Raw genomic sequence first — 23,914 nt, 5'->3', positions numbered from 1 at the left:
TCATCCTTTCGGTCTACCATGCTCCCCAAGAACCAAGGACTTGAAATCAAAATCTGAAATAGGTTACAAATTCCCAGTTGTCAGGTCTTCCTGGTTAACTTTGACAAAGACATCACACACTTGTGCAGATCACCGGTTTACCACAGGCCTCCTCAATACAGTTACATATGTGCATGAAAGAGACAGCACACACTTCCTTGGATGTGCCATAAATAGAAAGACCAAACTTATTTAATTTCACATTATTCCATAGTCAGTGTAGCTACTAGCCTTCAAGCCCTTATAAAAAGCATTTTCAATTAAGGAAATCTTGGCATAAAGTTCCCCTTATACTAGAACACGTGATGATGAAAAATATGTGCTTCAACTAAAACCTGGGCTACAAATGATTATCACAATAAAACAGCCTCGACTAGGAATCTTGCTGTGCTGATTAGTTTTATAAAGAATCCACAGCTTTACTGCCAGACACTGCCGGATATGCCATCATTCACCCGTAGCCTTATAACGACCTTCCTTCTGAGTCTTCCGGGTGTTTTCTTTTGCTGGAGAACAGAGCATTATATGCTAATCTGTCCTGCATTCCACAAAGGAATCTTCATATTCTTCCACGCAATGGAAGATGCTATTCTGCCATCAATGGTAAATTAAGATTTAACTGCCAGTCCGCTTATTTTCTGAGTGTCACATGTAGTCCTTCACCAGAGGCAGCAAAATGTTACACACTGGTCCTGTGCAGCAAAAGCTACACGGTCTCCTCTCTCTGCCTTTTTTTAATCTTCACAATCGGCAAGGGAACAGTTGAGAAAGAAACTATCATAATGTCACTGACTAAGCCTTCTGGCTGATAGGGAAGTGAACCTGCATATTCCCATGTTCAAGAACCAACCCCTATTGGTGCACCACACTAGAATGAACTGTTTGCCAACTAGATCATAATATCTTCTGACATATTAATAAAGTTCCATCTCTAAATGTGAGTTTACTTTCATAATGATGGCTGCTAAATAGTAAAGGCTACTTGAAATAAAGGGTAGAAAAATGGAACAAATAAATAATTTAATATCTTGATTTTTGCAAAGCATTCCAAAATAATTACCTACAATATTCCTAATTTAAACTGAAAGCACGAGGGTTAGAAAAGGGTTCAGATTCAAACAGCAGAAATTAGGATCTGAGCATGAGGATGAAAGAACAAGTTTACCAAAGTCACTTTTTATTAATGACTTGAATAGTAAAGAATATCCATATCAATTATGGATTTGAAACAGCTCAACATGTGTTATTTTATTGTATCATCTATAGGGGTAACTACAGGGCCGATATCTTAGTTCTGATTCAACAGTACTGTGAAAAAACAGATAACTTTTATATGATTTTACTTTGCTTCAAATTTCAAGTCCTCTATAACCCAGATGGTAGCAAAATACTGTGCAGTGGCATAAAGATGAGGCACCAACTAATGCAAGGCCTCTCATAGTTACAGCTCACTTTCTTTGTTAACCACCTTGATATCCTCCAATGTTCTGTTATATTTTAGTATCTTTACTAGTGTTTAATATTCCTGAACCTTGGTCATAAAAAGGGGGGGGGATTAGGGGAATAATGCAAAATCAGAATGATTTTAGCACTACTGAAAGCTAAAGAACGTTTTTCAATTATGCTGAAAAACTGGGGTACTGAATAGCAACAAGAAGGTATATGTAATGTGTTATTCTTGCATACTCCCAAAACATGATGAAGTGAGCTTGCATCCAGTGATGCTGAAATGGCTTTACCAGATACAGTGAATCAGAGTTTCAATATGAGTCACTGATATGGCATTGCTGCAGAGCAGAAAATGCTCCTTAGGGAGGCATTCACAGAAGCACTGGTTATATTTCACCCATGGTCCTATATCAAGTCTTACCAAAGAGTAACTATACCAACTATACTTACTATACCAACTCTCACCAAATAGTAAGAGCATCACAAACAAATTCAAGAGGGTACAAATGAATACCACAAATAGGAGCCTGTAACAGAACAAAAGTTATTCAAAAAAATGCTCCAATTGAGGCAGGCAAGAACAGCTACTCCTAAGAGACATGGGAAATACACAAGTAAACAAATTGTCTATCTAAAACTCTTTGCTCTTATGACACGAAGACTCAATTCACATATATAAACTATGGCATGACAGCCATTTGAAATCAACCATATGGAGGCTGTTCTTTAAAAAGTTGTTATGGAATAACTCACTATGTGGGTAGAACAGAGTCCATTTCCCAAAGATGAAAGGGAATCCTCTGCAGTAATTTTTCTTTGCAGTTATTGTAGAATTTAGGATTCATTTATACCGGGTGGTTCAAACTGATTTTTAATGTTATGTGTCAACTTCCCAAAAAACGTTAAATCCATCAAACCAGACTGTCAGATTGTGACTAAGAGACAAATGAAAGAACACTCTAAAGATTATCAGATGCAAGTTATGGAATCTGGGAGGTAGTATCTAGTTGACCTCCACTGATCTCAAAAAAGATAAGCAGAATCAGACTTGCTTAGTACCTGGAGAGGAGATCACCAAGAAATAGCAGGGCTGTAAGCCAGATTCAGAAGTTGGTAAACATCCCAAAAGATGACCATAGCCAATCATTTCGGTACTTTTAATTCAAGGGAGACTTTGATAATTCTATGGTCATAGTACATCAGGGTAAGGGATTTTTTTTGTCCCAAGACATGTGGGAAAACAAGGTACATAAGCTGCAAAGGATGATGGCTGCTAAAGGTGATCCTTGGGATCTGCATTCTGAGAACACTGAGTCTGAAAACAATCATGACATTAATAAAGTTGGGATTTCTCAGATTTGGAGAGCTTCCTATATAAACAATTTTTGATAACCCACATGAAAATAAATTTTGACTGGGAACCTTAAAAGCAACTACTATTGTATATTTATGTGGCAAAGTAATCTCTTATCAGCTTTCATGGATACAATCTAAAGTCCAGACTGACTTTCTGAGAATCCAGCTGTAATTGGAAAATTCCCTTGGATTTTTGGATTGGGGATACAGCTATGCCTATCTCCAGTTACAAAAGTTCAAACAGGTATTCCTCGCTTAACAATCATTTGTTTAGTGACTGTTTGAAGTTACAATGGTGCTAAAAAAGTGACTTATGACCGATGCTTGAAGTTATGACTGGCGCAGCACCCCTGCGGTCATATGATCGCAATCCAGGCACTTGGCAACCAGTTCTCACTTAGAACAGTTACAGCATCCCGGGGTCTTGTGATCGCCATTTGCGACCTTCCCAGCCAGCTTCTGGCAAGCAAAATCAATGGGGAACCGCGTGATTCACTTAACAGCTGCTTAACAACCATGTGATTCACTTAACAACCATGGTGACTCCCTTAATGACCACCGCAAAAAAGGTTGTAAAATCAGGTCCAGTCACATGGTGATTCATTTAATGACAGCATTGCTTAGCTACTTAAATTCCGATCCCAATTGTGGTCATTAAGCAAGGACTACTACCTGTATGCTTTGAAAACTTTATATTGTAACAACTGGCATTTAAACTACAAATCACAGATTATGCATAAGAGGGATTCTCACTTACAAACATCAGGGACAATTCTAAAGCATACCAAATAAGATGAAATGGGTGCTACTTTAATCCAAGCTAGACCAATTGGTTCAAATTATGAGAAAAAGGGAACCTGACTAAACATTATAAAGGACAACCCAGTAGAAAAGGCTCTCACAGAAGAGAATATATGTAGCTCAGGGCTGAACTGTGGAGATGTTTAATTACCCAGCTAGGTAACATCATCAGTGCAAGTGACTGTAGGGTTTGCTGCCTGTTCATATGTAGTAGCCTGCCAGTTTTGGTGAGGGTGTAGTTTCCTCCTTGGTGGTTCCTTAATTAGAATATTGTTTTCTGCCTGATTGTTTTTCTGGTGCTGATCCCTACTTACCTAAGCGTTGGTTGCTGGAGGGGATGTGTTCTAGTCTTTTTGCTTCTGTCCTAGGTTTTTTATTGTCTCTTTTGAATGACGTACAGTATAAATGTGGTTCATCTCTATGTGTCTATTGATGGCTGATTTGTCTGAATGCCAAGCTTCCAGGAATTCCCTAGCATTTTGGATTTGGATTTTGAATTTTTTGGAAATCAAAAATAGTATGTATACGTGCTACTATACACAGACAGTCAGCAAACCCCACACTCACTTGCACTGATGATGTTACCTGAACATCATGAAACATCTGCAAGCAAAGAGCCAAGCTCAGAGAGCACCAAGGATTCCACAGAAAAGGCTCTGTTTCATCAGAGAAATTTAAGTGAGTCCTGGAAGGTCAACCATCAAGGATATTGTAGTACCAGATTTTGTACATTTGCTGTGAGGCTGCAACAAATTACCACAAAGGTACCTCAGACTATGATACTAATTTCCAAGCTCTACTCTGAGCACCAGGAATGGGTAACAAAGCACTTTAAGTCTGCATATAGATCTGACCCGAGTTTTCTATGCAACTGCAAATTAAATTGTGTAGGAAAGGCAGGAAAAGACACGTTCTTAAACTGTTGTGAGACACTATGGTAGGTTCTTAGAGAAAAGTTGGGAACTGAAGCTTTACAAATCCTGCTCTACAACCTGTATTAAATAACTGGATCCACTCTTAAAACTATGTACCGTATCTCTGATTGTAATGATATGTGCCCTGTATGCATACTAATAACAACACTTATTCAGAAAGCAAATATACATTATTGTAGATGGAGTCAGACCCAGATTAAAATGACATATCTCCATCCAACTAAATAATGAAAGGCTGCCAAATTCATTCCTATAACAATCTGTGATCTCATATGTTTTGATTAAATATACTGAATAAATGAGAAGGGGGGGGGAAGCATTTTTGTCTTAATACTACAACTGAAAATAGCTTTAAAAATTCATGGTTTAACTCCTCCATTACAAAGAAGTTGATTAAATAGTATTAATGTCAATACTCTAGGTTGGATCCAGATATTGTTCTCACTGGAAGCCAAAAGTTAGATCATAAGGTCTACCTTCTCACACTAATTTTAAAGGGATCCAAATGTAACATCTGAGATCTACACTTCTTCAGCCTCTAACTTCTAAAGATCAGACCTGATGAACTTACACCTTTTTATAAGTGGTGACTGTGATTGGAAATCATTCCCTGACATCTCGGATGCGTCTGGGCTGGTGTAGTTGCTCCATTACAAAAAATATTTCATTCTCCACATGCTTAAGCAACTTTGTTCAAAGTCATTACTTCACCTTCTCTGGCATCAGATCTGATTCCTTGCATTGAAAGCAGGTTATAGATCTAATCTTATTTAAAAGAACTCTTATTGCAATACAGTTAAATTTCCCTTTTAACCTTTGTTAAAGTGTTAACCCTTGTTAAAATTCACTCCCTGTTACGAGGCAGTGGTTCTATTCTTGCATTCAAAAATGGAGCTAAAAATGAAGACAAGCCCATTTGATCTACAGTAGCATTGTTTTCACAAGCCATGATGGAAGGATCAAATGTAGGGGTATACAACTTTCTTTATGCTGAAGGCCATACTTGCTCTTTGAATAACACACCAGGGGCTACACTCCAAAAAGCAGCCAGGGACTGGCCAAAACGATGGGTGGGACTGGCACAAAAACTAAGTTTGATTTCATTTACAATTGAACAAAATTATGATGATTTTCTATTTATAAAATAAATGGAGGTAATAGATTACCCCCTGTGCTTTAATAATTTCCTCCTTTCTATACAATGAAATATTTGGTGGATTCAGCAGTCTGGGGAGGAATTCTATGGGCCACACCCAAAGCTTTTGGGAATCATAAGGCATCAAGTTGTGCACCTCTATTTGAAAGACATCCCAAATCCTGAATACGTATGGCTTATCTAATAAGCATGGCTGTCTGCCGCAATAACTAACAGATGCATGACGGCTTGAACAAAGCATGCATGACTGTAGTTATTCCTGTTACACGAGATGTTCTAAATCCAGCAGCTGCACTTCCCAGTATCACAGCCACTTCTTCTGTCTTTTCCAGTAGTCCTGATATGCGCACATACATCTGATATGTCTTTCACCATTTTCAACAATCTTCCCAAAGTTAGGAGCAGACCCAAAGCCTACACCAGCATTTCCTGACGTATGCTCTTCAGAGGAGTGGGTGCTTCATGTTCTAGAGCAGTATTTCTCAACTTTGGAAACCTTAAGATGTGTGGACTTCAACTCCCAGAACTGCCCAGCCCAGCCCAGCCCAGCCCAGCCAAAGAAAACAACTTTCTAAAGATCACACCATCCTCCTTTGGAGCACAAAAATAACCACAGATCTATGTAAGAAATAATTTAACATGGTAAGCTGAAATGAAAAAGGCCCTCTGTATTTGTCTGTACAGTGAGACTCTTTAAAGTGCACTCGGAGCTCAGTGGATGATCTGGGAGCAGCAAAAGCCACAGATGTGTCCCACTGAGTGAGCACAGGGACCCAGTGAGAGGTGACAGGGACCCTACGGGCAGAAGTGAGAGAACAATTTTTCAACACACGCTGTTCACACCCATCTAGAAAGGTATTTTCTCCTTTGTTTTAAAGCCAGCATTTAATATGAGCTGGTGGATTCCAGCCGATTTTGCAGCATGCTTTCATAAAACTGAAGGCTCCATGTCAGAAAAGAGTATAAAGATGAAATGACATCATGCAATGATTTTTTCAGAAATACTGAGAGTTCTGCTGTCTTTTCCCCCCACTATGTTGTGGTTATTTTTGCATTAGATTTGGAGTTCAGAAATCCATTTATATCCTCTGCTCTTCATTTTTCCAGATTTATTCATATCTAGAGTACATTTCAGCAGTTTGAAGAATTTTGCAAAGAGTTTACATATTTGGCTACAAATGCTATTAATAAGTGTATCAGATTAGGAGACAGAAGGGCATTGAAAGTTTAGCCTTATGAGAAAGGAAAATATCTTTGCTGGCCCCTGGCTGGAATACTGACTGTGAAAATGGAATATGATGTTATTTGAAGTTCCCAGATATTTATCATTAATATATTACTGCAAATACATATTTTTGTATATTTACTTTCAAACAATGTCTAGTTATTAAGCAGTTATTTGACATGTAACACCTTACTCCTGCACTTTTTTCCTTCTCAAAAATATCTTCTTTCACCTTTTACATGAACAGTATAAAACTTCCACTGTTCACTGAACATATTATTTTAGAATTAAATGCGATTTGGAGTTCTGCAGAACACAGAAGAAAAAATTCATCTGGAAGAGAACCAGATTAGCTTGTTGATGAAGTGATCAGGCAAATGTTCCTAAGCGGATACCGTAACATCTAACAAATACTGTGACAGGTGATAGTGTACATTCTCTCCATATTATGGGGCTATACAGTATGTTAACAGTGATGAGGACAAAGACAGCTTGCTATCAATCTTTTTGCAGTCAGTGATAGATCTGGAGAAACATCTACTGGCTATCTGGTATAATGGCAGGAAGGCAATCAGCTCAAAGGGCAACAGTCAATGCCCAGAACACCATCTTTTTCATTAGAAGAATACAGCACTCCCTTCCAGTAGAGGCTGGCTGTCCACTTAACACAACTGCTATAAAAACCAAGGAGTTTTTATTTTTAATCCTATTTTACAACTGTCATCATAGACCCATCCTGATTCTCTTGACTACAATCACAAACAAAATATTAAATGTTTGGTCAACCATTCACACATAAACAATTTTTACTAGCAATTATAAAACGTTATATTATAAAATTAGTGTTAATTAAAAAACAAGAAAACACTACACCTTTACATCTCTCACAGCATGTTCCTCTCTGCTTAATAACCAGAGCACACGTCTTCGAAAGTACAGGACACTTCTCGCGTTTGCATGTCACTTCCTTGTTCTGTCAGGTGCAAAAATAGAAAGTAAAATATATATAAATAAAAATCTAATGTTACTCTCTGTTTTCTGTCAATAAAGTCATATTTGGGGATTTTCTCCTCTCTCAGCAAGTAATATTTGAGACACAGAGAAGACATGATTACTCCCTTCATGAAAACAACAGGTACTGCTCTTTTTTTGAATCAGACATGCAGCAGAGGAGAGCTGGAAAATCAGAAAGAGAAGTATAGTTATGCCAATGGAAACATGTGAATTGTTTCATGTTAATGCTACTTTTCAGTATACTGTAGAAATGATAATATTTGTGTAAACTATAGAAGGAACTTTTAAGCTACCTGGTCCAGGACTTCCTTGTGTGAACAAAAATATTTAGCCATGGCTATTCAACAGGTCTATGTATTATAAAATAAATAACCAAAATAAAGAGAACGATGGTTTCTGTGAACTCCATTCTACTAAAAGGAAACAAAAATTAAAACAAGTGCACTGCAATTCAAGAAGACAATCCAGGCAACACAAGGAACAAGAAGCACTATTGATTTCAAAGGTAAAAATTAAACATGATGTTTTGGCATTGTAAGGCGAAAAACGATCCTCAGAATGTCATGGGCACATGGACTTCCCCCTTCCTTCTCCAAACGGAAGGACAAGAGTTTCTGTTTCTGCTTTGGAAATATATTTCAATGTAACATTTTCATCTACATTCTAAGCTGTGTTTAATCTTAACCATGGTTGTTTAAAACAAGCCACATTCAGAAACTGTAGTATTAAGCTGGCATTTTAGAGGCTCACTGTGGTTTGTTTTCATATTTTAGTATTCTGCCTAAACCAATATAAGTGGTTCTATTTTTATACATAAAATTTGCTATTTGGTTTTCCTCAAAGGATCCCAAGGTGAAGCCACAAAACTTGATAAAGTAGTAGACCTTCATGATACTCCAGCCATTCCATGCATCCCTTCCACCCAAAAGTCACGTATGCTACTCCTGTAAAGCCATGGCCAAGCAACTAAGAACTAGCAAGAATCAGCATAACTAAAGAAGGCAGGCCCTCTATTCTTGTAGTCAACGTCACCAAGGAATTCTCAAGTCATTGCACGAGAAGTCATATATCACAGGTAAGGTCTTGAGCAAACCGTCCCTGACAATTCTCAAAACCCAGAGCAGCCTGTACTGCTGACAGAGATACTTTTTTAAGCATTTGGGTCTTAAGACATTTATGCCTTATTATCAATAACCTGATTTAGACCTGGTGGTTATAGTCAGTGTACTCCATTCAGGATCAGGGCTACATGACCCTATTTATCCTCCCACTTAATAATATTCTACATGCACTTCAGCTTTTGCACCAAAAAGCAGCCACATTAAACTTGATCAGAATGATTATCCTTAAAATGAAGTGTCCTGTGTATGTTCTGTCAACTAAGACCTAAACCAGACCCCATTAATGCAGTGGCATGACAGCTGTATATCTGTGTGACTTAGCTTGTTTCTAATAAAGAAAAATCCAATGGCCAAGGCAGGTGATAATAGGAACCCTAATAATAAAATAACAAAAGCAGTGAATACCTTCTTCAGATCTTTAAGTCTTCTTTGGTATTCATTTCCCAACCTTGCCCTGTGTCATTTCTTTTTAGAAATAAAATTTTACTACTGGAAATTCCTTCCTCAAGCTTGCACGCAGGGCCCCTTTTTGCAGCAAGCCCCAGCTATAATTATGGGTTTGGTCTGTTACATCACACACAAGCCCATATGCCAGATGCCATTGGCCACTTTAATCGATCTTGTGTCATAATTAGAGACCTCAAAAATAGGGTGGGGGAAGAGGAATCAAAGGAGAAAGAAGAATGTCAAATCATAAAACTAAATGAAGAGGCTCTAAGCTACTTTTCTTTGTTTCCTATAGCTTGGGCCAAGGTACTTCTGAAAGATAACTCAACATTTTTAGCGCATGTGAACCTCCTGGGTTTTTTTAAAGAGAAAATAAATCCCACTTCCCAACTATCGCACTATGTCTTATTCCTTCTGTGTCTCTTAATTATAAAATATGATTCACTACCCACTAAGCAGGCCAAATCTGCAATTATTTCAACAGCAATGAACATAAAGGATGAACATGAAGAATGTGAGTTTTCAAACAGCGTGCTGCTATCAGAATAGTGTCTGCTCTGATTCGCACATGTGTTCTTCTGGATATGCTGCGAGTCTCTTCATCTATGATGGTGGTTTTATATTTGTATCGATATTATTCTGACACCTGAGGTCAAGAATCTATTTTTTCCAAAAATGGGAGCAATGTCAGAGACCTGAAAATCAGCCAGGAACAGAAAGGAATTCCTGATGGCTTAAGAGGACTTTATTATTTTTTACACTTCTACACCATCCTAACTTCTCATGTCTCAGGGTAGTTTAAGTTCTTCTTTCATTGATGTAAATATCAGGCTGATTATCTCTCCACCACTTAGATGGCTAGTGTAGTAGGGGCTCAGTAAATTATGCAAGCCAGATCCTTAGTGAGACAACTCAATCCTGAAGCATTCACATCCCAACAGAGATCAGACTCCAATATATTTTAGGAATTGCATTCTAATAACAGTCTCTATGTTGTAACTCTTGAGTAAAGTCTTTTTCAAGTTGAGTTCAACTTTTGATGACTGTGTGGGTTCTCCATGTTGTTTTCTTGATAGCAGTATGGAAGTGGCTTCCCAGGACCTTCTTCCAGCATGCTTTTTGAACTTCCCAGTCCAGCCTACAGCCCCAGGATTTACTAAGAGTTCCCTATCTAAACTTAACCAGATCTGACTCTCTTTAGGCTTTTTTTAGTTCAACCAAGCTAAGCTAGGTGCTACCACCTGTTTTGACACAATACATTAACTTTGTTTTGTTCAAATAGCCGGGAACCTTCCTTCAAGTTTTCTTTCATTTTCCATAATCTATTAATTGTTCTGTCCTGGCCCATTCTGGATTTAGCTTCAGAGACATTTTTTAAATTGTTCTGAAGCCTATAAACAACCAGTAATTTGACAACCAGTAATTTTTTGCCATGGTACCCAGAATGTTTGTAGGTATAGATGATTAATACAGGGTCACATAATCTCCACTCCATTCTTCATAATTATTTCCTACCAACGCAACTATTCCATTTTGGCGCTTATATCACATTTTCAACTCTAAAATCTCATTGCCTCATTTGACCAGGGAGATCCATGTCACTTTGCATGTAACCATTGAAAAAAACACTGTTTCCTGCTGAAAACTTGTTTCCACATGTAATGGGGTGATACCTGTGGCTTCCCAACTTTCACTATTGCTGCCTTGCAGGAATCCGCACCCTAAGCACCAGTTGCTAGTCATACAAATAGTAATGGTGCCAAATGGGAGATTTAGAACATTTAGGAAAGGCAGGCTCTTAGCAGAGGTCTCAGCCATGTATAAATATTTAGCCTTGCTTCAATCTCCTTATCCCTGCTATAAATACTAGAATTCAAAAATCCAAGGAACTTTAGAAATATCCCCTATTCAGCACTTTCAGGACAACACAATGGTTAAAAGTGCTTGAGCAACTTGAGAATTCTGCCTTTTTGCTATGCAGAGTAGTTTGTGTCTTTGGCATGCACAGTTTGTTGATAAACTGATTTAAATTGTTCATTACCACCATTTCTTCAGAAGGTAGAGTTGGGGTTCTTCTTTACTAGAGCCTTGTGGCACTGCTGAAATCCTGACTTTCCATAAATAGCTGGAATCAGAATTAAAATAGAGGTTTCCTCCAGAATTGATCAATATATAATTCTATTAATTAGCAATCTCCTAATCTATGTTCCCTCCACTTTTAAAATTATATTATCACCCAAGGGGGCAAGGATGGTATTTTTGGCCTGATTTCTACTCATTTTTCGTTAGGGGAGTTTTATATGACCATATGTCTACCAGAGGGTTAGCACATTATACATCTCCTAAGAATTAGGAGGAAACTGAACCATCTTTGGGAGATTCTGGGTATCCTTCCCACCCCCACCAAAAAAAGATGGAGGGCTACCTGGGCCTGCAGCCTGCAAGTTGCCACACTGCTTTAAATCCATCTGTGTAAAGACAGTTGTATGTTTGTTATATATTTCAGCACCACTGATGTCACTGTCTGTAGCCAACAGATGGTCATGATGTTTATGCAACCATATTCTGCACTACAATTGAAAGTCAGGCCTCGGTTATGAATTAAATTCTCCCACTGTACACTTAATGATGGTTTGAGTGGCAGGAGATCTCTAGTTTGAAGATTCCCTACAGCTATGCTTCTAGACTTAATGTGTGAAAAAACAAACCCTTTAGAACTGCCTCCTTTGTTTGGTTCCACCATTTTTCCCCCTTTCCTTTGTAGCTCTTCTGGTCTACATTTCTTTTATAAATGTATTCTTGAACCTGCCCAAAGCTGACTGTAATTACCTATATATTACCACCCCCAAGGGATGAATTCATTAAGGCCAGTCCACACTCTCTTCACCAAATTATTGATGCTAAATTTCATTGCTTCCAATTAAACCCCCCACTGCTGAACCTCATACATAAGGAGAAGTGCTGTATTATCCTAAGTGTGGGCATGCAATGTTATGGTCCTATTCTATCTAGCCAAAATGACTTGCCAATGTTCCAAATTTAATTGAGCATTAATACAGTGAACAAACAAAAACTCTCTCTATCTTCCCTGTCTGCCTCATGAAGAGGTCTACACAGGTTGCAAACTTGCACGACTTTCTGCCAACATAGAACTGGCTCAAAAAAGATATTGTATTACCTATTCTACTATTTCAAAAGAGCTGCTGAATATTCATCCCTTAAAACAAGCATGTGTAATTCCATAGAAACCCTTGGAAGAATGCCCATTTTCTGCTCCAGCTAGATATGATCCTTAAACCGTTCCAGAATATCCTTTGAAAAAAGTTATGGTCTAACATGATTCATACCATGTAGGCAGTATCTTCAGAAATGTCAGGAATTGTAAAATGTGATGTGGAGGGAGAAAATTTTTCTTTGTATATCATTTTATCCACCCCATTTTTTCTGTTGCTTTCTCAAATTAAATCATGTTTCATCCATTATAGCCTGGTGTTATAAAAGGCAGGTTTCCAAGGCCCCATATGGATTGTAAGGATATGAAGAAGAAAAAAAGCCTTCTCAAACAAGGAAAAATTATTTTGATTTTTTTTAATCATCCCCACATCTACCCCAATGCCATTCTTAACTAGTGGCCCAAATCTAGTTACATTGGTCTTCTTTTTCACTTGGCAGTCGGTAGAAAAGGCAGGGGGAGAAATTAGGCAAAATCAGCTTTAACCAGAAAGTCTGAATCTTCACTTCTCCCAGCCATTAAACAGAGCCATTAACTAGAAGCAAGAATTATCAGAATAAAGGCAAATCTATATTGCCAAATCTCCATATACATTGTCAAGTAAGTAGTCACTGAAAGCTCAGATACATTGACGATACTGCTCCAAAGAAATCAAGAAAGGTGTGGGGAGAAGCAGGGGGATCTAACTGCAACATTCAGAAACCATTTCTGAGATCGGAGCAGAGGATTTTCTTCCTCTTTATTAAAAAAAAAAGATGAGCATGTACTTTTGGCATAAATGAATAAGAAAGGACGTATTGGTCATAAACTATTTTATAAACCATCAACAGGAGCCAGGCAAAATCCATAACAGGTTCCCCAAATTCATAATAAATGTAATTATGGCCATGCACCACAGTTACTTTAATAGATGGCTTATACATTCATATCTGGTTTTTTGTTTGTTTAAATGATGTGTAAACAAAGGGGACAATTATAAATATAAGATGGTTGATGGGATTGTCTTAAAATAAACAAACAAGCTTCCAGGACCTTGTCCTGGCAAAGCTCCTCTCAGGCTAATTCCTGGATTTTTTTGTTTGATTGCTTGGTTTTTGTTTTTGTTTTTGTTTTTGTTGTTAGAAGAGGTATATGTGACACTTCTATTTTTCAGTATATAACTATTTCTCTAGCAGGCTACAGTTCTTTTATTTATTTATTTATTCATTCATTCATTCATTCATTCATTCATTCATTCATTCATTCATTCCATTTATATGGCCACCCATCACAACAAGTGACTCTGGGCAGCAAACAATCTTTAAATACATTAAAAACAATTCCCATCAAAAATACAACAATTAAAATACAGTGGTACCTCCATTCACGAACTTAATTCATTCCATGACTCTGGTCGCGACCCGAATTGGTCGTGACCCGAATCAAATTTTCCCATAAGGTTCAATGTAAATATGGTTAATCCATTCTGACCCCTCCGAATTTGGTCGCGACCCAATTTTGGTCGCGTCCTGAATCAAATTTCTCCATAAGGTTCAATGTAATTACGGTTAATCCGTTCTGAACCGTATGTTGTTTTTTTAAACCACAAAAATATGAAAAAAATACAGTACGAAGAGAGAGAACGCTAACCTTGCTCGACACGACTTCTGGCATGGAGGACAGGTGGGGAGGCGGTTATTGCTTGGAGGGAGAGTCCCCCTCCCTACAGGAAGCCATGACCACGTGTCATGGGAGGGAAAATGGCCACGGATCCTGTTCGTCACTCGATCTGGCATTCGCGGAGGCAAAATTTTCCGAACGGAGCTGTTCGTGACCCGAATTGGTCGTGAACAGAAGCGTTCATGACCCGAGGTACCACTGTACACAGCAGCTGAGGAAGATATCAGAATCAACAGTCGCTGCCACAGCCAGGAGACAGGACCCTTCACACACTTGGGGCCACAGCTCTGGGCACAGAACCAGGTCTTTAGGGCCTTATGAAAGACTATCAGGGTCAGGGCCAAGCTAATCTCCGGAAGGAGAATGTTCCATAGGATGGGTGCTATGGTGGAAAAGGCATGCCTGCTGGGCCATACCAATTGGCATTCCTTGGTCGACAGGACCCATAGCATACCCACCCTGCCAGACCAGATTGGACAGGTAGAAATACCTGGGGAGAGAGGGTCCCTCAGGTAACCTGGTCTCTTTGCCCTCCCACTTTTCAGTGATACAGGCAGTCCCCAGGTTAAAGAATGTCTTATGGACAACTTGTACTTACAAATAGACTACCATAAAGCCTATTATATTAAAAATTTGAGTCAAATACTCAATAAATAATGAACACATGCTCATGAAAACATTGTGATGCTCATGAAAACATTGTGCAGCTTCAACGATTCGTCAGCTCAAGGAGGGAGAACGCCTTCCATCATCTTAAGTCAGATCACATTGCTTTTAACACTGTGTTGACTGACACTAAATAACTATTCCAACTTACCTACAAATTCGACTTAAAGACAGACTTAGGAACAGATCTCGTTCATAATCCGGGGACTGCCTGTATACCAAAAGAAGCTCATGAGCTGTTTCTTGTTTTAGAGTGGAGGTACGGGCAGCCAGGGAGGCTAAAGAGTAATGGAAACCTGTAATTCTTTAATATAAATCATTATTCGTAACAGCAACTTCCTTTTCCTTCTATAATAAAGTAAGCTCAAATATATCACTCAGAGAAATTCTAAAGCACACCGAGAAAAAGGTAGAAAAATAGAAGCCTCTTTCAGAGGGGAAGAAAGGCCTTTTGATAAACTGTAAAACAGATTCTGTCACAGCAGCATAATACATAATCTGTGCTTTGTGTGTTTAAAGACAAAATCAGTGCAACCTGATTTCACTGTTTAGTAGAAGCAAGCTTTGCCCTCATGTCTAAACCAGGACTTTCCTTTTCCTATTGGAACAAACGGGATTAGTTTTTATACATGATTATTATTAGTTTTAAAAAGAAGTGTCCTTAGGAGTACTGGTGGCATAAATATTAAACAAGCTTCATAGTCCTGTTAGCGTCTTTAAGAAAAAGAGATTTTATATGCCCTCCTCTTAGCAATCTTACCAATTGCTGCCAATTCAGTGCATTCCACAGAAGCTGCACGAGTCCCTGAAAACTAAGCTCAGGTGTATCTACACATTTTCACCCTTTTATTTGAGATCATGATTATGCTAAAGTGTGACCCTAGAATGTGACAAAATGATGGAAACTGGAAACTGACTTTGCTGTCTACAATGATCAAGAGGTCTCTGATCACTTTGTTACAACAGCATGTCTTTCATTTACTGCAAACTACTGAACTTAAATTCCCTTTTCTGGGAAAATTTAAGTCAGTTGATTCACAAGAAAGACAATCCAAACAGAGACTTGACTTTATGGTTGCCTATTCTGGAGTCCCACTTTACCAATAACTCATATTCATTCTCAAACTAGGGCCCTTTTTTTACCTACCATCAAACAGCTCTGTATATAAAACCCCCATTATAAATGACAAATCATATCAAGATTAAAAATCCTTAACTCATATGGTACGGTAAAATAAAATGCCAACATAAAAAGAAAAGTTTTTTAAAAAAAAATATATATTTAAAATGTTTGACAGAGACCTAGAATGGGATCTGTTCCAAACCACAGTTTAAGGTCTCCTGCCAACATTCCTACAGGATTCCCTATTGCAATTCAGCAAAGAAAAAGAGAGAACAAGAGAAAGACTCAATCATTTGCTTTCTTCAAAACCTGCTTTCTTCAATATACACATGTCTTGGGACAGGAGCTGTAGTTTCTTTGGGCATATGGGAAGCACTATGGAATAGCCTGTTACTGTCTTCATAACCTAAAGTTTGATTATCAAGTATAGACGGGAAACAAACTGCGAATCCTGAAGAGACTAATCCCAAAAATTCATTCTTCACTTCCAATAACCCATTCTGGTTATCTATGCAACAGCTGTGCATTGTATTTGTAAAGTTTTGTAATGTATTTGTAATGCTTTTCAAATAATTTATTCTGCATTCCCTTAATAAATCTGAAAACATAGCCTATCCTATGTTATATATCCTCAAACTTTGTAGAGTAACAAAGAGCATGCTGGGTCAATTCCCACAGGATACAAAAATAATAGTAAGGCTTACCACATGTCCCAACCTCCAACCCCATACATATTAAACATAAAACATTTGATATGAACCTGGGCTTGTCTGTGTGTTCATATATATTATGTCTTCAAATACGCATAGACCTTATTTATTTTATTTTATTTATTTATTTTTCAAATTTGTATGCCGCCCATCTCCCCCAATGGGGAGCTTCCACTTATGCGTGGAAGCTATGAATATGTGCATACATAAGTCTCTGGTCCTGTAAAAGTCATACTGTGCTGAATTTAGTATTTGAATTTCTCACAAATGTTCTTAGAAAAAGGGTTTTTGTTTTCCTACTCCATTCTAAAGAAGATTTTAGCAGATTTTTAAACTCTTACTTTGAGGCTATTGTTTTCTATTACTTCTTTCTCCATTGTTCTGCAGCCTCTTTGGCTGCCCATACATTCTGATCTGAACATGTTTCACAGCAAGAGTCCCCCAATTTTTCTCTTGAGATGTAACTAAGCATATGAAGTCAGAAAGACTCCAGGCTTCTGTTAAGATAACTGCATAAGGAAAAATGCAGTCGCTCCTTTTAGCTCTCTCATAACTAAGCCAAGTGCTGAAAAAACTCCATGCCCATCCATGATTTATTTTCCCAAAATTGCTTTTCTTTTGAAAAACACCTCAAGAGCAATTTCTTTTTATTCAGAGTGAACTAGAATCCTAAACATGCAAAAGCATTTGCCATAGCACTACATTAAACGTGTTCTTTCCCCATCAAGACCTGCTCAGATGAAAATTTGACCCAATTAGACCCAGCTTCAGATGTTATTTCTTTCTGTGTGTATATGGAAGGTATATTAAATACACTTAGCCACACTTGGTGATTTTTCTATTCCAACATGACATTTTCCATTTTTACACCTCAGCTGGAGTAGTTCCAAAAGCCCTCCTGTAAGAATTTGAAAATAAGCCCTGAATCTTGCAGGTCGAAAGGACCACAATACCCAAACCAGCAGGACACTGTTGATCCTAGGTAACAGTGGTTGGTATTACAGATCCGTCTACAAGAGATCTCTGCCAACATCAATTATTCCCTTCGGCATTCCACTTTGACCCAAAGGAGACATTAATAAAAGCAAAGGTTTGTGTCTGCACAAAGACCTTCCATTTCACTGCAAATTTTCATCCTGCCACCAAGTTGTATAAGCAGTTCACACCACTCCCTAAAGGCCAAACAATCACTTCCTGCAGTGTGACTGATGCTTAAACAAATTTTCTCTTGTGCTCAGTTGCACATCTGAGTTTTCCTGTCAGCAGGGAACTGCCCTGGTACTGTCGAATTAAGCAAAGGTGGTGTGTGCTTGAATTTGTGTGTGCATACACTGGGTGGGCAACAGAAGCATATGTATGTACATAGATATATGGATCCATTTCCCCGTTAGAACAGAGTTATGTTAATGGACTAGAATCTATAACATTAGGCTGAATTTGCTTTAAACAGTCAATCTTAACTGTATACAAGTGCACACAGATTTATACAGAGAAGCTTTTAATTAAACTAAAATTAAACATAGCGTAAATCCAGGTACAATATTTACACTACTGTTCCAGGGTAAACCCTTGCTGCCACCTGGATTGTGATTAACCCTAGATGGAACAAACTAGGCTTACTGTTATTAACTGTGAATAGGGTAATAAACCAGCTAAGCTTCCAGTCTCTGCCAATCAAGCAACAAGACCAGCTTAACGCCTGGTTTATATGAGATGGATAAAGCACTGTATGACTCTTGAGTGTTACCTGAATTCAGTTCCAATTAAATAAAGTTCATGTTAAAAACTATTTTAAATGGAAGGTTAGAAAAAGACATCGAGTAGTACTGGTCTAACTGATCCTAAGAATTGAATGAAAAAAAAAAATTTGTATCAGTGTCATTCCAGCAGTTTTCAGTTTCCTGAAAAAGTTCTGTCTTTCATGAAATCAAATCAGCATGGTCTTCAGTGACAATTGAGGCTGATCAATTAAAGGGCCTGACTCTCCTAGTTAAGTGTAGTTGCAGAAAAAAGACCAATATCTGAGGAAAGAAACAATCCACCAAGGATTTTGCTAACATTTTCTTAAGGCCTTGTAATTTTGAAATGAAATGACTAGCAGGACATTTTTGACTAAGGGTTGGTGTGCCACCCACTATAACAACATCTTAGCGACTGATTATTTATTTTTTATCTATCAGATGACTACCCTGCCTTTAATTCAGGAAGTCAAGGCAGTGTATGGAATGTTCCCTCCTCTTATTTTTCCCACAGAAACAGCCCTGTGAGATACATTGGCCCAAAGTCACCACATGGAACATTTTAAAATATTGAGCTTTTCAAATCCAGGGATTTATAACAACTGCACTTAGAAGCATCTTTAAAGGGAAGAATAATCTGCTTTTCGTTTTTTTCTTAATTGCAGTGGCATTCCCCTAATGTTATTCCATCAATGGAATAAACTGATTTCCTAGTTTCACTCCTATGGAAACTTCAGGGTTTATTTACTTTACTAAAAACAAAACAAAACCTTAAGAGCCTTTCTCCACCTTATTACACTCATTTCCTTATGGTGCAATTGGCAACACCCAAAAGAAATCCACAACAGTCATTGGCAAGGTCCTGAAGGGACCCAGGACAGTCACTGAAATGTGTACATATCTCTTGCTATCTAATTAGTTGCCCAGCTTGCTGGGTTTCTGAGTCACTCAGGTTTTCAACAACACCCAATACTCTTGCTATTCTTCCCCTCTCCACTTGAAACTTGCCAAGAGTGTTCACCCCCCTCTAACTGTGTCAAGTTTCAGCCAAGCAAATTAACCTTCCATTTCCTCTATAGCAACTGCACTGTTTTGTCAGCCATCTATTACTATTACAGCCATCTATGTGAGCCCTCTCTTTCAGCAGTTTAAGACAAGTCTCTATGTGAGCTACATTTCTGGTGGCTACTTTGGACATTTTCAAGGTACAGCTTCAAAAATTGTACAAGAAACCTGTAAAACTAGCTTGGCCACAGACCAAGATGTTTTGAAATTAAACTAACATTGCAAAAACACATTGATTTGGTATCGTTCTGGATGAGATGTCCTCATCCAAAGATGATTGAAACTGAAGTGAACTAAGAATTCTGTGATCCAAGATACCCTCCGCAGAAGTAAAGCCCCAAGTTGCCCTGAAAGAGAGAACAACTGTTGAAGTAGCTTAAATCTAGTGTGGAAATAAAAAGCAGGTCCTTTTCAAAGTAAGAGAACCTTACGAGCCCCAATAGGCATACAAAATTCTCATAAGCAGATGCTTGTACTGTATGTCCCAACTATATTAAAATATACAATGCCAGCTTCATAAAAATAAAACAGTTGCTCTTATGTCTAGTCCCACAACACCTATAGGATGACAACTGTGCCATCAGGTAGAGTAACAAAGAGGGCCAAGATGGCTGAAGTAGCCAAGAGTTGCTAGTTCCTGCACTTAAACAGTCATGCAGATATTCTCCTCAACCACAGAACAGAATTTCTCTAGGATGCCCGTGTATTATCTGTCAAACAAGATCAAGGTTTTATTTTGGATATTTTGCAGCAATATTACATTATGAGCCTTGTATTTCACCTGAACGATGGCATTATTCATCCCAACATTGTGTTCACTGCTGCTGCTTTGACTGCGATTTCTCTTTCTCTCTCTCTTCATCTCTCCTACATATCAAAGGTCTGCCTAGACAGTCTTTACACTGGAGAATTGGTCTATGACAATATTACCTTGTTGGGCTTCCTCGTGGCCAGAGCCTGCACTCAAAATTCTGAACAAAGCGGCCCTTGAAACTGTTCATTTTCAAGAGGGGTTACAAAGCCCACTGGGCCTCCCAGATTATTTTGCAACAAGTCATATCCCATGAAGAAATCCAGTTCCATGTAACACAAAAACAGAGTCAGATTAAAGGGAAAGAAAGAAAGCAAAATCCCCTGCTGATCTGTCTGGCTGGAATGTCTTTTACTGCTTATATTCTTGAACGAAATGATCTTCTAGAGATACATGACCCCACTATATCACTAATCTACAGTGTTTTCATGATACTGTATTCTTAAGGATAGGACAGACATCAGGGGAAACAACAGGGAATACTTTACTCCCTTTTCTTTCATGCTACTTGAAGTTTTACATTGGAAGGGGGCAGGACATTTAGAAACACGGTCTCCTTGTTGTCCAGGGCATTATTCTTCTTGTACATCTATATACTTTTTGTCCATTCTGACCTTAAAATATTGAAAAGCTTCCATGAGAAAGAAATAATAACATAGGTATAAAGCCCATATCAGGGATGTCCTTTGTTGCCTCTATATAAATTGTGAAAAATCTGTCAAAAGAGGTTGAAAAAATAAAAAATAGTTGCCCAAAGAAAGTAGCAGCAATCTGTTTTCTATTACAAAATTATCTAAACAAGAGGCCTACAGTCACTGTTATTTGAATGTACTTGTAACCAGAAGAAGAGCTGAGCTTGATTTTGTTTTCTTCTGTGATCTTGCCTGTGCTGTGTAGTAGCAAGCACTACATAAGGGAGAAAATAACTCTGGGAGACCTGTGTAAACAAAGTTGTAAATGTGGTATGTAGTTTTCCTGAAAAACCCAAGATACACACAGGCTTGCCAGAGTTGCATTTTTAGGCAGCGTACTCCAGCTTTTAGGACTGACTTGGTTTCCTAAACCCATTGGGTCAAATTGATCACTTCAATCTCACATGTCAGTTGTGATTACTGTATTATCACATATAGCATCCATTTCTTTGCTAAAATGTCCCAATGCAATGACAAATATGACAAGGTCAATGAAATTTTCAAGTGCTGGGCTATCAATAAAGCAAGAATCTTTGGATGATAAGCTTTGCAAACCTATTAAAACTGTGCCAGGTAAAATCTGATCATCTGTACAGCTTAACCCAGTGTTTCTCAACCTTGGCAATTTTAAGATGTGTGGACTTCAACTCCCAGAATTCCCTAGCCAGTACTGGGGAATGTGTGAAGTCTGCACATCTTAAAATTGCCAAGGTTGAGAAACACTGGCTTAAGAGGAGGAAGGAGGAAGATTAGGAAAAGGAGGAAGAGTATTTTTCATGAAAAAATGGCTAAACAATGTAGCATAATAAACTAATTTTTACATACATATTTAAATTACTTTTATTTCTAGAATGGGTTGGAGAGTTAAACTCTCCCTCATCCACACAATTTCAAATGTCAACAAGTCCATGCGTTAATTTTCATTCTTCCACAGCTTTTTGAAGAGCAGCCCATCAGTCATTTCATAGATGCATTACAAGCTTAAACCTACTATATTCAACTCACATGACTTCCTCCGTGGACTAATCTCTAGAAGCTGTTCTTCTGCAACAACACTGTGTTAAAATCCAGTACCTTCATCAAGTAGCTGAGGGTTAAATGGTCATCCCCATTCAGAGCTACAATCTGTATGCAGAAATTCCACACGTACCAATTTTCTCCCGTAAGCAGTTTTGTCTATGAACTTAAATGCTGGCAACAGCACTTCATATGTATTATGCTACCTTCCAATCAGGCTGTTTTAACTTTAATTAACCCCCGTAATTAAGTAAATTACAATTGCAATTTACTACTGTTACAATAATGAAATAATTAATGAGCAAATCAATAATGGAAAAAATGAGTGTTAGTTGGTCTGGTTGTCTGTTGGTCTAGTTCAATCAAATCCATTGTTTAATAAAGTTTTTTTTATAAAACTTAACAGTGCATGTGAGGAACGTTAGCAGGGAAAGATGGGCCCAAGAATTCACTGACTCAAGAAGGAAATGCAACATTTCTGGTTCCCAGTCAACCATGATATCATGGTAAGCACTTGATGTTGTGAAGCCCCCTAGAGTTACAGCAACAGATTGACTTTTTCACTTGGAGATGGGGCTCTGTTTGGCATTCAAATGGGAATCAGAAGTCTAGGTGGCTCACAGTTCCCTTGCCTTGCTTCTATGCTCCATGGAGCAGACCCCTGTCAGAACTGGTATTCCACTGAGTTTCTTGGGCAGAGAGGCAATCAGAATTGTAGGTGCAACTATTGGGAGCGGGGGAGGTATAGTTCAGGCCTACAGGAATCATACAGAAGAGCAAAGTGGTCTGGATGCCAAGACGTCTGGACACCATCCTCCCTCAAAACTGGAGCAAGAGATGTCAACCTGCAATCCTATCTGTATTTTCCTGGGAATAAATCTCAGTGTTATCTCCCTTCTGCTGAGAAAACCTGCACAGACTATTATAACTGAACTGGTTGTTGCTTAATTTAGATAACACCTCTGATGGCAGTACAATAAGCTACCTTGAGTCTTTCCAACTTCGCCTGTCATATAAGTCAACAACAATAATAACACCACCACAATATTTTATTCACTTCTTTGGAATTTCTAGCTGCAGAATGCTTCCCATGTTGTACATTTAAAAAAGAAAAAAGAAAAAAAAAGACAGACAATGTTCCAAGTCCTGAGTAGGCACAGATTCACTAGCAAACCGAATAACTGTAAGGATTAATAATATATTTCAATTTAATTTAATTTAATTTAATTTAATTTAATTAATTTAAATTAACATTCTTATCCCTAAAATTGTGTTTTCAGCTCAATTGGTTTTACGCCGTTAAGGGACAAAATAATAAGTTAATGAAAGCTGAGAAAGAGTAATTGCTACCAATATTTATTCCAGAGGAATCTGAGCTATAGCTTACAACGCTCATTCCCAGCTAGCTGTCATAGATAACTTTTATACAAATGCCTATCCCAAGTAGTCAGGAGATGGGCCTGGCTCCCCGATGCCTAGTTTGTCTCCTAGTGAAGCTCCAACAGGATTGACCACCATCCTAGACTGATTGCCAGTTCACAATGGTTCCAGAATGGTTATAATTACTGGTCATATAAAATTTTTGGAAAGTTTAATTTTGCAAGACTGAATAGAACCAGAACATGCAAAATGGATTCTTTAATAAAGCCATACATTC

General features: G+C 38.1%; 1 protein-coding gene across 2 annotated transcripts in view; it reads right to left on the bottom strand.

The window, feature by feature from the left end:
* The window catches only part of BMPER (BMP binding endothelial regulator), a 170,946-nt gene that overhangs the window by 130,864 nt on the left and 16,168 nt on the right, over positions 1 to 23,914 (bottom strand). For both annotated transcript variants that reach the window (XM_007426348.3, XM_088149970.1), the window contains exon 3: positions 7,835 to 7,934. In XM_007426348.3, coding sequence (XP_007426410.2) covers positions 7,835 to 7,934 — 100 coding nt within the window. The remainder of the gene's footprint in view (positions 1 to 7,834; positions 7,935 to 23,914) is intronic.

The sequence above is a fragment of the Python bivittatus genome, unplaced genomic scaffold (genome assembly GCF_059951505.1).
Source record: "Python bivittatus isolate LINGU-HERP-01145 unplaced genomic scaffold, Pbiv_v1 ctg000610_np1212, whole genome shotgun sequence".
In the NCBI taxonomy this organism is placed as follows: Eukaryota; Metazoa; Chordata; class Lepidosauria; order Squamata; family Pythonidae; genus Python; species Python bivittatus.
The sequence above is the reverse complement of the archived record's forward strand: the minus strand, read 5'-3'. Positions and strand labels throughout refer to the sequence as shown.